Raw genomic sequence first — 15144 nt, 5'->3', positions numbered from 1 at the left:
TTCCTAGTAACTCCTAGAAAAATAAGGCTACACACATTAACTGTGAACTCAACCTGAAAAAAAAGTAATCTCACAACTGGAACTCATAAGACTTATCAAACAAACAGATTTAATGCTTGAATAAATATTTTACAAAAGAAAAAACATCATTTGTACTTTTCAAAAGTGTTGTAAGATTGTAATTTAAATAGCATTGACATTTATAGTAGTTCACTATTTCCTCTTCATGTGTCAACCATTTTCTTTAATCTGACTATCTAAACCGATACCAAAGTGAATCAGGACAAAAATACAAAACATATTCAATTACATTTTCTTTTCTTTGAGTCAGTGGCTCAATAAGATCAATTACTTCTGGCAACACTGGACTCTCTCTGACCTGTGTAACACACACACCACAGTAATGAAAAAGACAAACTCAAAATCGTACAAAGAAACAGTTTAATGTTAAATATAAAATATAAAAAAAGAATAGACAATTGATCTATTTCTGTGAACTTATTTACAAATTGTATTGAACAGACAGCACTTCCTGTGAAATGTACACCGTGCTGGTTGTGCTGACCCCTGCTGCTCGCTCTGTCTCTGGCCTCCAACAGAAGCCTTCACTTTGCCTTCATCAGTCATCGATGGTCGGGAGCCAGAATGCCTGAAAGAAGAAAACGTTTTAAAAATGTATCGTCACATCGGAACCGCTTTGTGTTTGCTGGTGATTTTGTGTGGCGAATCAAAAAATACGAGGTTTCTCAGTTTTCCAAAAAAGTATTTAGCTCTCTCCATTTTCCTGAGACAAAGACTGACTGCCCGCCTACACAGCGGCGTGCGTTGAAGCTTTCCGGCGGGCATTTCTGAAACTCGACCAACAACCAATCACATGAATCTCCCGCCCCTGACACACAAGCAGTGGCTTGATTAGCTAGAGCTTGTACTGGCATATGATTAGATTGGCTGACGCTTCTGCCGAAGCTTCAAAAGTTGAACATTGCTCAACTTTTGCAGCGAGCCACGCCAGCAAAGCGCCGCTTCCCACAATGCAGTTCGGCGAAAAGTAACGCCACCCCATTCAAAGTGAATGGTGAAGCTTTCATCACACGCCGCTGTGTGGACGGGCCGTGAAAGTCATGACGCTCCGTCAAAGTCATGGCGCTCTCAAAGTCACACAGTTTTATCACGCGTGTACAGATTTAGTTTGGAGGTCAAGTTCACGTTTTATTAGTCATGAGTAGGTTCACAGGGGGTCATCTGTAATAACAGCACCAGTTGCAGGTGGGAGTACTAATCGTAAAAAGATGAAATCATTTTAAATGACACAAGGATAAAATGACACTATTCAAATTGAAAGACAATGATTGATAAAATGACAATTACTTACAAAATAAAAAGGTGAAAGCAAACATTATATAGTACTGAATACATTTGTTTTGTGTACACTAAAGTAATTGTGAGCTTTAAGGATGTAACAAAACACAATAAGTACATTTTATATTAATGTTACTAAGAACAAGATGATTAAGTCGATGAGATGCTCAGTGTAGTGACACCATTTTATATTAACTACATTCTCCATGTATTGCATCTACAAAGGTTCTGGAATCTTCAACAGTTACACTTTTTCCTCCACACCCCCCCCCACTCACCATGTTGGAGCAGGCACTTGCAAACGTCATGAACTTTGGGTTGAACTGCAGGCAGGTGATGGGTCCCGTGTGCTTCCCGTCTAATAAAGCCACCTTCATGCCGCTCTCTGCATTCCACACGTGGATCTTTCCGTCCTCAGAGCCTAAGAATATATATGAACAAAAGAAAAATATATTTTATGAAAACGTGACCACAGCCCACAGTATTTTGTTGAGGTACTTTCCTCTCCTGAGGCTTTTTATGATTGTTATAATGCTATTTGACCTTGTCCAGAGGAAACGGGAAACTTACCAATCATTACAAACTGAGAATCCGGCGTGAACGATGCCTCCAGTGCTACACATTTACTGTTGTTGTAGCCCTGTGGGTGAACGAACATTCATCTATTAGAAATGATTATGTGCACATCAGAACTAGAACAGCAAACAACTGGTAGGAAGTTTAATGATCCTCATCATTTCTTAAAAACATAAACGGTCAGTAATGTATGTGATTGACCATGTGAGGGTTTTCCAGATGCTTTGAATATAAAAACAGACACACTGTGCAAGTGTGTGATTGAGATGTGGATTTTGTTTACATTTTTTTTTTTACTTTTAAGTGGTAAGTGTTTTCAGACATTATGTTTATCAATGAGATGTGTCTTACCCCAAAGGAATGTATAATAGCACCCTTAAAAGCATCTAAGACACGAAGAGCTCCACCATTTGTAGAAAGAAGAATGAGTTTCCCGTCATTGCTAAATTTGAGTCCCGTCCACTCGCACGTTCGATCATACTGAAGCTTGAAGGTTGCAAAAGGACCCTGTGGACAAGAGATATCATGAATATGTTTAGCTCCTGTAAAAATAAAGCTAAATATCAAGTATTACATTGCCATACATTATGGTAAGTCTCTGTCACACAAACACTTCTTACCTTGTCAAACGACCGCAGATCATAAAGTTTAACCATCTCTGAATTTATTCCGGCAGCAAAAATAAGACCCTCTGGATCAAACGAGCACACTGGCTTCCCCTGGAGGTGCATCAGGCCCTGAAATTAAAAGATGAAAAGAGGAGGTCAATATCAACTTTTTCCAGTCTAAACAATTTCATATTACATATTAGTTGAACAGGGTGGATGCTACAATAAAAAGATTCTCACCTGGCAGTTAGGTGACCGCAAATCCCACAGTCTGATTGTTTTATCTAACGAACCAGAAATAAATGTGTCGTCCACAGGAGACATGGAGAGCGAGGTCACTCTGGTTACACACAAGAAAAGAGGAACATGTGAGCAAAGAGGAAATTCAAACTCCTAACATCAAATCAACCCATCTTTGTAAATCTAGTCCTCACCTTTTGTTATGCCCAGGAAAGTAGCGGATGTATTTGTTGTCATGAAGGGACAGATACCGGATTGTATCTTAAAAAATATTAACACAAGTTAAAAATGACAATGCAAACATCCAACTTGACCAACAACAGCAAGAATTAGGCCGTGGTCCAAACAGGAAGTGGGTTACAGGCTCTGAGGATGATGAGTAGACTCAACCGTGGGCAAGGCAGTCAGTTGTACAGTTAGCTCCTGTATGGGGCAGAATCACAGACCCTCAAACTGTACAAACAACTACCTCAGACCAAAGTGAGTAGGGTGGCACGCGGGTGGTTGTTTGCAATAACCGCAGAGCGATGATAGTTCCAAAAGTCAAATGTATTCGAATAGGAAAGACATGATCATTTCCAAAATGTTTTATGCAACACAATACTCTGCTTGAATCAGTATTTCATGATGGGTTAGCTTTTCAAAAACAACATTTTCGGTGTAGTCAACAAAACTGTTTCCCCAGTAGCTATGAACACACATTTCACATTATAACTAGAGTACAATAATCCATTTAGTATTTGCAAAACAGAAACGTTTGGCATTCTTCAATTACAGCAACAATATCACATGACACAACATATCATGCTACAAAAACTACAAACATGTCCTTGAGCATCAACATACCATCGATTTTGTTGGAACTGTAGACCACAGTGTTTGCAGCATGTGTGTATCTGATCAAATCCACTCCATATTTTTTGCTGTAGAGGGTCCTCTTGGGTCTGCCATAAATCAGAGATGAGAGTAAAAAAGAAAACATTAGATCATTGACTGGTATTACATTAATCCTTGCAGATGCAGCACATCAAAGTTCTAGCCCAAATTCAAAGACAGTCGGTTTTTTTAGATTGGAAAGTTTATGTTCGGAAAACTCAATGATTTGTTGGACTGCTGATCAACATTCTTGACCCCATTTAACGATTATTGTAAATACTAATAGATAAGTAAAGCTGCAAATTTGGGTGTCGATTTATTTTTCTGGGCATCAACTCATTGATTCAGAAATATTAAGCTCATTACTCAATATAACTGATAATCCGTGTAAGTAAATAATATGTTAGAAGCAGCCCATATCAACCAATAGGGATTGCAATAAACTCAAACGGGTCAAGGTTGCTACTCTATGCAACGTAACAGCACGTAATTTAAAAATAATTCGTAGCCTTTTCCAACAATACGATTGCTTTAATATCATATAAATATTAACTAAATAATAACCCTAATAAATAGGTTACCGATCAGAATCAATGTAGGATTTCAAACTGCATGCAAATACAGACATTTAACATGTTTTCTTCACAAAATCCCTGCGGAGCATTATCGTACTGTACCAGGCCCGCTAGCTAGCTAGCTTAGCATGTACCTCACGTCAAAAACAATAGAGCAAGAATAAAGAGAAACGGCTCTTACTTTCCCTCTTGACAGTCGTACAAGACTAGGGAATCGTCGTCGCTGCTGGAAATAATCGTTTCTCCGTTTGAACTGAAGTCAAAACAATTAATTTTGTCTGAGTTTTCTCGGAACACCTTAGCCACCCTGAAGCTCCGCAGCACATTGTCCGTCAGCTTCATGATGGCCTCTACTGCTGAGAGGAAGCAGGCCCTCGTTCTACTGTAAATCGGTTTACGGATGTCCGTTATTAGAATTCGGATATATATATGTGAACTGCAATGGCGCTAACAGTTATTTTTACAAGTATAATAGTTCAAAAACAACTACAAAAGCCCGCCTGTAATACTGGTGATCCTCGGAATAGGAGGGAGGGAAAAGACGCACCGCCTTCCTTCCACACGTCGGGGACGCGCATCACCTGACGCGCGCATTGTCCAGAAACTACGCTAGATATCGCGATAGTTGCATTATGAAGACCTAAAAAATAATCCATGTTCCGTAAATTCCTCCATAAAATAGCCATGAAAGAACCCGAATAAAGTGACAATAACTTGCTCACACAGCCAATTAAGAATACAATTATATCTTACAGTTTATTCCTCTCTTTGCCTGTCTGGTGAATGGACGTATAAGGTCTGTGTTGTGTCAACAGTCTGGTCCAGCACTTTCTGCCACTTTTGTCTGCCTGCTCTCAGACAGAGCTTATTGTCTGTTCTCTTTTCTATCAACTTCTAGGTTTTCCCCTTGGTAGCGAAATGGACACAGGAGAAGTGATGAAGAAAACATCACACTTGTTCTCACAAACAAGACATTGTGAGGTAGGAATCCACTTTACCTTATCCGTTAGCAGCCCGTGTATTTTCATAATGTCAAAAGTGCGAAGATTTGCACAGGTGCATAGATATATTAGAGGTTCCTAAAAAAACAACAACATGGGACAGTGTAAAATGTCGACGGCGACCATGGTAAAGTAGAAACTCGTGCTCGGGAACTCCTCAGGTTCAGTTCTCTTTCACTAAAAGCTGTGACGCATAAGGGAATTGTATTTTATTTATTGTACTCTTGTCTCATACAATGACATACATAGTTTGTTGAATTAGTAGTGCATTCATTAAATACTAAAGAGCATCTTATGGTTAATCGGTTACACAGCCTATGGTTCAATCAGTGCGAGTCACTGTGTGTGTTTTTCTTAAGGGATAAATCATTTGGTTTATTTTGAGAATTTGGTTTTGGAGGAGACTGTCCATTGATGTTTAAACCTAAAGCTATTCTTTCAACCTGTAACTATTAATCTTCACTTGGACATATTATCCCGCATGAGAAGCACAAGAGAAGAGGTTATTCTCTTAATATTAGCATAGATAAACAAGGTGTTAAGGTAATAAATGGTAGACTATGTTCAGAAACGATACGTGCAAACTTGACAATTTGTTAAACGCAATTTGAACATCTCTGTTATTGCCTTCCCTCATCTTCAATTATATTTTCTCAGATGAAAAATAAAGGTTTTGTCATGGCCTATAATAAACTACACTAACACATGTATTTAATATGTTTATTTTTGACTTTACCAATGTGATATTGATAAAGAAAAGATCAGTTATAATGTACGTTATGTCAAAAAACAATTCCTGGCATACTTAGAGACAACAAGACTTGTCACCAGCATGAACATGAATTCAGTGCAAACTAGTTATACTGTAGGTTTTGTAATCTTTGAACTAGTATGAATGGCTCCAAAGTCTACTCAGTGGTCTCTTTCTCAGTCTCTTTCTCGTTCGCCCAGTCCTGGGGGACAGAAATAAACAACTACAGGGACTGATGCACAGCTGGGTGGTCAGGGGTCTGATGGGTCCTGTGGTCTATTAAGTCAATCATTACACACAGGGTAAACAACTCCAGTAAGTCTCTGGTCATATTTCCGTACACTGCCGGACTGCTGAGCTGGAGTCTACAATACAGGCTTCAACAGAAATCCACAGGCTTTATATCCCATTTACAACCTTTGCAGGTAGGCTGTCTCATGAGTCTTTGGAAAGCTTATTCCGGGAAATGTGTTACTGGCTTGTGATGATAACTATTATCTATGTAGGGTTTTTGTTTTGGTTTGGTTTTGTTAGTGACCACTCGCCTTAAATGTATTACTTTACTGTTGAGTTCTGAGCCAATTATTCCAGTTATAACTGCAGAAATAGTAGTTCTATGGGTTAGGGTGCACAATGTTGAAAACTCAGCAGGTTCACTGTAAATAAACAATTGCCCTGTTCTTTTCGGTATTTACTTGAGTTAAAAGTGGCCACAAAACAATTTTGTGAAAAACTAAATATCTGACATTTCCCTCTCTGCACATTGCTAAATTCTATGTGGCGTTTTAAAATAAAATGTTTTGTGGGAACCGTCTTTGTAACTGTTACTTTTTTATTTCCATAGGCAATCACTGCTCAGAGCAAGTGAACTCTCCATGGCCCGTGTTCTTTCCCTGTTTCGGCATCAGCCTTTTCTGGTTCACGTGGGCAGGCGAAAACCTGCGTCGTGCAAAATGTCAATGGACTCCAGGGCACGCATGGTGTTTGCAGCTGCAGTGGAAGCTGTGCAGCCAGACACAGTGGTCCGACAGAGTATAGAGCGCAAGCAGGACTCGGTCATTATCAATGGTCATACATTTACACTCAAACACAACCTGCATTTGGTGGGCTTCGGAAAAGCTGTACTGGGTATGGCTGCCGAGGCAGAGAGGATTTTGGGGGATCATTTGGTCAAAGGAGTAGTAAGCGTGCCACATGGGATTCAGCAGACATTGCAGCAGAACGGAAAAGAGTAAGCAAAAACCATAGGATGTAAATAACAACGATTCTAGAAAAATAGGAGTAATCAGAATATTAAAATGTATCCCTTCTATCCCAGCCACCTGTTGTTAAAAGAAAACAGTCGCATCAGAGTCATGGAGGGAGCTAAACACAACTTGCCTGATACTGATGCCCAGAAGGCCGCTGAAGTAATCAAGCAATTAGCCATTGAACTGACGGAGGAAGACCTGCTACTTGTACTGATATCAGGCAAGAATTAGATATTTTAGTTGCTTTTTCTTAACAAAATGATACCTTGTAATGTAAATCACTGATGCAAAGTGTCAAAACTGTGTCTAGGTGGAGGTTCAGCGCTATTACCTGCACCCATCCCACCAATCTCGTTGCAAGAGAAACAGGATGTTACCCGCAAACTTGCAGGTGCTGGTGCCACTATTCAAGAGCTGAACACTGTGCGACGCGCCCTGTCTTTGTTGAAGGGCGGAAGACTTGCGCATTATGCTCACCCTGCCCAGGTAATACACCTTTCTTTAATCCACTTTTTATCATACGGAACTCATTCCCCACTTTACCTTTAAACATCACTTCTTCACAGGTAGTTTCACTGATACTGTCAGATGTTATTGGGGACCCTCTGGACTTGATTGCCAGCGGCCCCACAGTGCCAAGTGAGGTGTGGCCTGAAGAAGTTTTATCAATCCTTGAACGTTACAAGCTGTTGAACTCGCTTCCAGCCTCGGTAAAGGAGGTCCTTGAGAGACCAAGTCCAAGTAGGAGCCATAAAACAGATGAATCCAGCAGATCAGGGCGTGTTCTCAACGCCATCATTGGATCCAACAGCGTTGCCCTAAAGTCGGCAGGTCGCCGTGCTCTAGAGTTAGGTTTCCGCCCTCTTGTGCTGGCACCAGGAGTGTGTGGTGATGTGAGGGTAGTCTCCAAACTCTACGGCCTTCTGGCCCGCTTTGCATGTTCTCGAGAGGAACCTCCTCCAGAGATTGCTGCTGAGCTGCTGAAGCTGGGGCCTGAAGTAGGAGTGGAGAGCTGGGACCTCTGCCGTACCATGCAGGTTCTGGGTGAAGGACGTACAGAAGGATGGGGATCCACGTGTCTGTTAGCCGGAGGTGAGCCCACCGTGGAGCTGACAGGCAAGGGTCGAGGTGGTCGTAACCAGGAGCTGGCTCTGCGAGTGGGACTGGAGCTGAGAGGCATGCAGCTCCCGCCTACCGGCCCCGTCTTCCTGAGCGGTGGAACTGATGGTCAGGACGGACCCACTGATGCAGCGGGGGCCATCACGGACGGGGGGTTGTACGAAGAGGCACAAGCACAGGCGCTGGACGTCAACAACTTCCTCACCAACAATGATTCTTACACGTTTTTTTCACGCCTTTCTGCTGGGCAGCGCTTACTTGTACCTGGCTTAACCTGCACCAATGTGATGGATGTGCACATGCTGCTAATTCCACCAATCCCTATTAACATAGGATAAAGCTCACAAAATAAGAGGATAGTTCCAGGGAATAAATCAAATAAATAAAGTAATTTACCAGTCTATCTGGCTTGGCATTGTAGTATCTGTTTCTTCCAAGTCAACTTAGATATTTTACTTGTGAAACTATTAGTTAGTTATTATTAGTATTATCTACTTGAAGGCAAAACTAGTATTGCTGTTTACATTTTAACGGCCACAGATGTATAAAAAACATTAAATGAGAGTTGCAATGACAAAAACAACACATTTAATATCAACCAAGCATTTACATAAAACTTGCACAGTTGTATTTTTCTTCTCAGGAACTTCAAGTTATCTAAAATATGCTGATGATTTTGTAGTTTAGTTCCTTTGACTAGGACTATGCACATCATTAAACATACACACTGCAGTACATTGTCTTGTCTTCACCATTATAACAGTATTATATAACGTCAGTTATAATAGCTGATGGTAAGATGGCTCACACAATGCACTTTGAAAGTATTCCACTCCCCTTTGAATTTCTCATGTTTTATTATTTTACACTAAATCCCAATTGGATTTAACTAATCTTTCTGCAACTTAACAGAAAACAAATTCTAAATGGTTGATCACATATAGGAACATTTGTTAATCCTCAGGTAAAGGAAGCACCTTTGGCAGTAATTGTGGCTTTGAATCTACTAATTATGGATAGATTTATTTCAGTTTTGGAAATCTGATGACCAAATTATTATCTAATCTGGACTGAGGTGTGGACTCTGAACTGATCACTAAAGTACTTCAACATTGTTGTTTAAAGCCATTTTGGCTTTGTTTTCAAGCTAAATGCAGCAGTTTTTCCTTCAGGACTTTTCCTGTATTGTGGTTCATTCAGCTGAGCCTCTCCCATCATAAGCCACTAGGGCCTCCTGTACAGAAACATCCATACAACGTGCTGCAATGCTTCGTGGCGGCTGGCACAGCCCAGATCTCACGTATGTTTTTCCTGCTGCAGATGTTATACTAAAACTGGTGAAGTGCACTAAAATGCTGCCTTTCTTAACAAAACAGTCAAAGTATTTAATATCAGAATCAAATTTTGATCCGTTGTATCTGATATGTTGTTTTATTTTGGCACAGGAGTGGGCTGAGTGTTCAATGTTTAATAAATGACATGAAAAAGTCAAAGAGGGGTAAATACTCTAATCAGGCACTCAGTATCTCACATTAGGTTCACACAATGTTCCTCTCAGGTAATGAGAAACAGTGTTAATTGTTCTTTCCATAAATCATCTAAACAAGTCCAATTATTTTGCTCTGCGGTAAGTGTTTGCCACAGTGTCCGTGTTCTTAAAGCACCTCAATTCACACACAATCCCCTCATTGTAGGACCCATTTGTACTGAAGCCTCTTGAAAAAAAAGGTGACCATTGTCAACAAATCAATTCAAGCAAGGTTCTGCTCAATGACCAATGTTGACAAGCCAAAATAAACAACTCACAGCACTATGTAGTTGATACAGTGGATATCAATGTGACACTGTTGGTATGCATAGCAGATGTTTCTTCGGGCAGTTGCCAGAATGTGCATGCATCTTGAATGCATTGAAGCAAAGTCTGAGGGTGCATTTAATGTCTCGTTACAGGAGTCCAGCTCTCACTTGGAAAAGGTCCGACACCCATGTCTTGTTAATCGCGATGAGTCTTTAGGGTATCTCCTGCTTTGCCTTCCCTGCAAGAACAACATAATGCTTTTGCTAAAAAAAAATATATGATAAAACACCTCAGGCTCTTATAAACTTTTTTCCCTACCCCTATTAGTGATCTTTTGGCAATAATGTATTAAGTTTAGATTACACTTTATCCTTTCAACATTTTTAACTAGGAGATATATATATCCCGTAATTATTAGGTATTCAATAATAATAAATAGCAAAGATCTTAACTGTTGCACTGATGCTCAGGCCTATATAAACTGAAGCTTTAGAGCAGCAGATAGTGTGAGGAGGATCATCTACCTGTGTGTAGCGACACGGATGCTCGGACACCTACCATCCACTCAGATGAGATGCTGTTTCAGGAGTGCCTCCATTCTGTCCAGTCCCTAAAAATCAACACAAACACACCAGAGATGAAGCCAACGTGGCTAGCGCTAGTTTAGCAACTGATACAGATAAGCTCAAAGAAAACGTACCTTGCCGATAATACATGTCGTTGACTGTATTCCCGTACACTTTCCAGGCAAAGTGAATGGCGATAAGACTTACAATTAGCCAGCTGAGTAGAATTTTGAATATGCAAACTCTCATATCGTTGGCGAGCCAGTCGTCAACAAATTCTGACAGGAACGACAAGCAGCTGTCAGCGATGCGGGACAGAAACTCAAAGTCCCACGGTTCCTCCATAGTGTCCGGTTATTTAGCTTATGTGAAATAGACAAGGTAAACTCTTTATCTGATGGGTAGTTTAAAAAACATCACCTTGGCTAGGTAACGTTAGCGTTTGACATACTGGTCGCCATCTCTTCCCTGGTCCCTACCGTTACGTTGTGTCAGTGGCGAGGTTTGGAGAATCGGATATGACGTGGGTTACGTTCATAGACTGATGTTACGTAGTTTAGCCCTGCTAGCTTACAACAACAAACGCAGTTCAAATAAACGGTGTCTTCTCTAGCCAACTTTGCATTTAATAAATAATATACTGGAGCATGTATATGTCTACAGCACGTCCGGCTGTTTAGTATGTGTTTCAAATCAAATGTAAAGCTAAAACCAGCATAAATGTGAGTCTACTTAGCTCGTAGTCACATTTGTGAGCCCAGCACTACCAGAGTTTGCTTAGCAACCCATTTCAGAATCAGAATTATAATTCCTTTCTTTACACGGGGATATTTACAGTGTTGCAGCAAAAGTCGAAGAGCAGTTATAAAAGGCAAGCGATAATAAGTGTTAGCTAACTTAAAATATAGAGAAGAAAAACACACGTTAGTAATAGAATAAAACAAGTTACAATTAGTAGCCTACCAATTTAAAAAACGTATACGACATAACATTAAGGTGTTGAGACATTATTAAAAAGGTTGGGAAATTTCTAAACAAATATTTTGTTCACATAACAATTGGTTGTTGTGTATATTGCACATTGCCGGTCACATAAGTAAGGGTGTCAAGTAAACCTTACTGTTGCACGTGAAAGTATTGTATCGATCCGGACATACAGGAGACTGTATGTTTATTATAAAAAATATTGCTAGAGTTCAAACCCACAGCTTTACAAAAAAAGATGTGTGTATCTCTCTAAGATGTTGGTAGGGAACACTGCTGATCACATACTCGTAGGGAGCGCTGATGGCACAATGTGGCTAATGCTGAAATAGCAAGATGGGATTCCTGTTTTAAATTTATAAAGTATCAACTTTAAATATTACGCTCATCCAGCTACAACCATAGACTGTTTACTTTATGTATAAAGGCTACAACGTACGTTACTCTCATACGCAGTGCATAAGGAACGTAGCGTGAGGGGGCAGGGCTAAACCTCGCCGCAGAGCAGCCTGATTGGTCAGATTAGCTTGTCATCAGAGATTCCGGATGTCTGCTGTCGTAAGAGGAACATTTGTTTTCTGCTTCTCATTCCTGACAGCTTGTTTGGAGCCGGGCTGTTGATGAAAGTTGATGTAGCGAATTAGATATTCAACTCAACGTTAGGTCGGCTCAAAATCGTAAGTATTTTTCTTTGCCTTTATCTGTCTGATTTTAGCTGACCACGATTACTGGCATGCTAATTGTTAAGCCGAGGCCATGAAATTGATCTGTGAGTGTCGCTTGCTAGCAAGCAGTGTTAGCCATGTAACTGCAGAGTGTAGACAGCAACATTTCATTAGTTGCATCGGAATTAACAGTCAAATATGTATCAGAATGTTAAGGTAGGCTTTCTTGATTGTGAAGGAGTTCGTACACTAAGAAACGTGTTTGTAAATTAAGCTACTATTAAAGAAACGTCTGTTCTCTAGTTCTGGCGGTCAAACACCAATTACTGGTACTCCCCGTCCTCTTAACCGACTGCCGTGTGTCTGCAGTGTCACATTAGCCAGGCTGCTAGAAGATTAAATCAGTGTAAAATGTAAGTCTGTTTGGTAACTTGGAGTTGTAACCATTTTTTCTGTTATCATGTGACCTGACCACTGCTCCAGTATGACTGCCCCTATTCATAAGAGACTGAGATGTGCATGCATGCTTTAGCTACAACCACCTTTATACATAAGTTATCTATACTGCTGTTCATTTCGAATTGTTTTGTTGTAATATAATACATAATAATATTATTGTAATTTCTTTTAAATCTCCAGTGACTGGGATGGTATCATGGAGAGAGACAATCATCAAGTAGGAGAGACAGAGGGAGTGAAGATTTGTGATCCGCCCTGTGAGAGCAATCCACCTGGTAAGTTATTGTTTCAAGCTATTCACATTTAAAGCTGGCATGTCTTTATCATTCATTACATAAACTAATTGTTGTTGTTTTATTTTAGCTGACACTTTGGCGACTTCTCTCTCCCTCTTGGGGAATCACATGTTTCCTTATCCGTTGGAGAGAAAACACAGGAGCGCTGTTAAAGAGGAGCCTGCAGATTCACTGTCAGACGTTACAGCTGAGGAGGAGAGTCTGGATGGAGAGCCCCACTCTCACCAGGTAACACCGCTAGAGACTGAAGAGACCGAAAGCTCTGAGTGTCAGAACAATGTGTCCACCCAGCAGTTGGACATAGAAAATGAGGATACTGCCACGGACAATGAGCATAGCGACTCTGGGGAGTTTGTCGTCACAATGCTGGCCAAGGCCAAGCTGGAGGAGCAAGGACTAGGCGTGAAGGGAGGGTCTTCTCCATTATTGGAGGCAGAAACCCAGGAGCCTCCTGCTTTTATGTCTCATCGTGATGAGGATGTGACAGCTGACAGCTGGAGGCAGCACAGGAAGCATGTTTTTGTTCTGAGTGAAGCAGGCAAACCCATATATTCCCGTTACGGCAGTGAAGAGGCTCTTTCTTCTACAATGGGAGTCATGATGGCGCTTGTTTCCTTTGTCCAAAGTGGAGATAATATCATCCGCTCAATCTATTCAGGTGAGAGCATTTTTTCTTTTCTTTCATATAACGTTTGCAACTTTGTTATAGATGCAATTTTCTATTTGTATTAATTAAAGCAAGTGTAAGCATTTTTCAGAGGAAGTGGGTGCCAAGAGCAGTCGGTAGATGTGGCCGCAGTGACTCTAGCTTGCCAAAGTGGACAAGAAATGATTACCAAAAAAATAATCATGACATGAGCATGGAGACGTTAATATCAACTACACATTTAATTAACTATTTTACATTCATTTTGTAAGTACCACAGCAATTTATTTTGGAAGTTTATACTACTATTTACACACACATTCAAGTCCACAACATGTCCAATATCTTTAATTTTAGACATGTGTTTTTTTGTTTACAATTCAGTTTTAAAAGACATCTACGTGGTTGCAATATGTGTGTGTATATCATATTTGTTTGTAGAATTTACCAGTACTGACATTAACACTTTGTGATCTTTTTTTCTCGTGCATCAGATGGGCACACCGTGGTGTTTTTACAGAAAGGGCCTCTGGTGCTGGTGTGTGTCTCCAGCAGTCGTCAGACAGAGAAGCAGCTGCGTGGAGAGCTCCTCTATGTCTACTATCAGATCATCAGCATGCTCACACAAGCCAGCATATCTCGCATCTTTGAACACAAGAAGAACTACGACCTGAGGAGACTTCTGGCGGGCTCGGAGAAGATTCTGGATGGTCTTCTCAACCTGGTGGACTCTGACCCTAGCTTCCTGCTGGCAGCTGTACAGTGCTTACCCTTGGCTTCCTCTCTCAGGGACAATATCAGCCAGATACTGCAGAAAGCCATCACCCCAAATCTGGTTTTCTCCATCCTCATCGCCAACAACCAGCTGCTCACCATCGTCCAAGAAAAGACAGTCATCGAGGACTCCAGGTTGGAGCCCGCTGACATCCATCTCCTGCTCAACCTCATCGGAGCCTCCTCTGCCTTTCAGGCTGGGGAGATCTGGACTCCCATCTGCCTCCCCCTCTTTAATCCTGACTGTTACTTTTATGCATACATTTCTTACCTGGACCCTCCAGAATGCACTGTTTGCTTGCTGCTGCTCTCGACAGACAAGGAGGCTTTCTACGCTGTAGCTGAGTGCAAGAGGAAGATAGAGGAGGCCATGATGGCGCAGAACTCTCTGAGCCTCATTGCCAAAGTCCAGTCGTACAGCGTGAGCCAGGTGGGGGTCTCAGACCTCAGACACTTCATGTACAAGCCCTTTGACGTGCCAGACACCTACCAGCAGCTCACTCAGTTCACCAGGTAGGGGGTGGTGTGTGTGTGTGTGTGTGTGTGTGTGTGTGTGTGTGTGTGTGTGTGTGTGTGTGTGTGTGTGTGTGTGTTGTGTGTG

General features: G+C 41.1%; 4 protein-coding genes across 5 annotated transcripts in view; 2 read left to right on the top strand and 2 right to left on the bottom strand.

Moving 5' to 3' along the window:
• Window positions 1-86: 86 nt before the first annotated feature.
• wdr82 (WD repeat domain 82) lies at window positions 87-4815 on the bottom strand. The gene is made up of 9 exons (XM_010778221.1): window positions 4416-4815; window positions 3630-3727; window positions 2978-3044; window positions 2784-2883; window positions 2556-2672; window positions 2287-2442; window positions 1930-1999; window positions 1638-1780; window positions 87-649 (listed from the first exon to the last, which is right to left on the bottom strand). Exons 1-9 carry the CDS (start codon window positions 4574-4576, stop codon window positions 620-622), a joined length of 942 nt encoding a protein of 313 aa, XP_010776523.1. The 5' UTR covers window positions 4577-4815; the 3' UTR covers window positions 87-619.
• A 69-nt stretch (window positions 4816-4884) lies between these two features.
• On the top strand, window positions 4885-10069 carry glyctk (glycerate kinase). Of its 2 annotated transcripts, XM_010778218.1 has the most exons (6): window positions 4885-5030; window positions 5133-5215; window positions 6831-7217; window positions 7305-7456; window positions 7547-7722; window positions 7803-10069. In XM_010778218.1, exons 3-6 carry the CDS (start codon window positions 6862-6864, stop codon window positions 8691-8693), a joined length of 1575 nt encoding a protein of 524 aa, XP_010776520.1. In that variant the 5' UTR covers window positions 4885-5030; window positions 5133-5215; window positions 6831-6861; the 3' UTR covers window positions 8694-10069. The 2 variants fall into 2 exon arrangements, with proteins under 2 accessions (XP_010776520.1, XP_010776521.1); XM_010778219.1 differs by lacking the exons at window positions 4885-5030; window positions 5133-5215 and adding an exon at window positions 5997-6411.
• Window positions 8926-11229, bottom strand: tcta (T cell leukemia translocation altered). The gene is made up of 3 exons (XM_010778220.1): window positions 10854-11229; window positions 10712-10763; window positions 8926-10391 (listed from the first exon to the last, which is right to left on the bottom strand). The coding sequence occupies exons 1-3, from the start codon at window positions 11062-11064 to the stop codon at window positions 10349-10351; spliced, it is 306 nt and encodes a 101-aa protein (XP_010776522.1). The 5' UTR covers window positions 11065-11229; the 3' UTR covers window positions 8926-10348.
• A 1038-nt stretch (window positions 11230-12267) lies between these two features.
• The window catches only part of mon1bb (MON1 secretory trafficking family member Bb), a 6004-nt gene continuing 3127 nt past the window's right edge, over window positions 12268-15144 (top strand). The window contains exons 1-4 of the mRNA XM_010778217.1: window positions 12268-12380; window positions 13008-13102; window positions 13191-13781; window positions 14264-15056. Of these exons, the coding sequence (XP_010776519.1) occupies window positions 13024-13102; window positions 13191-13781; window positions 14264-15056 (1463 nt within the window). The 5' untranslated portion in view covers window positions 12268-12380; window positions 13008-13023. The remainder of the gene's footprint in view (window positions 12381-13007; window positions 13103-13190; window positions 13782-14263; window positions 15057-15144) is intronic.

Source organism: Notothenia coriiceps, unplaced genomic scaffold (genome assembly GCF_000735185.1).
Source record: "Notothenia coriiceps isolate Sejong01 unplaced genomic scaffold, NC01 NC01_scaffold00019000, whole genome shotgun sequence".
NCBI classification, from domain to species: domain Eukaryota; kingdom Metazoa; phylum Chordata; class Actinopteri; order Perciformes; family Nototheniidae; genus Notothenia; species Notothenia coriiceps.
The sequence above is the reverse complement of the archived record's forward strand: the minus strand, read 5'-3'. Positions and strand labels throughout refer to the sequence as shown.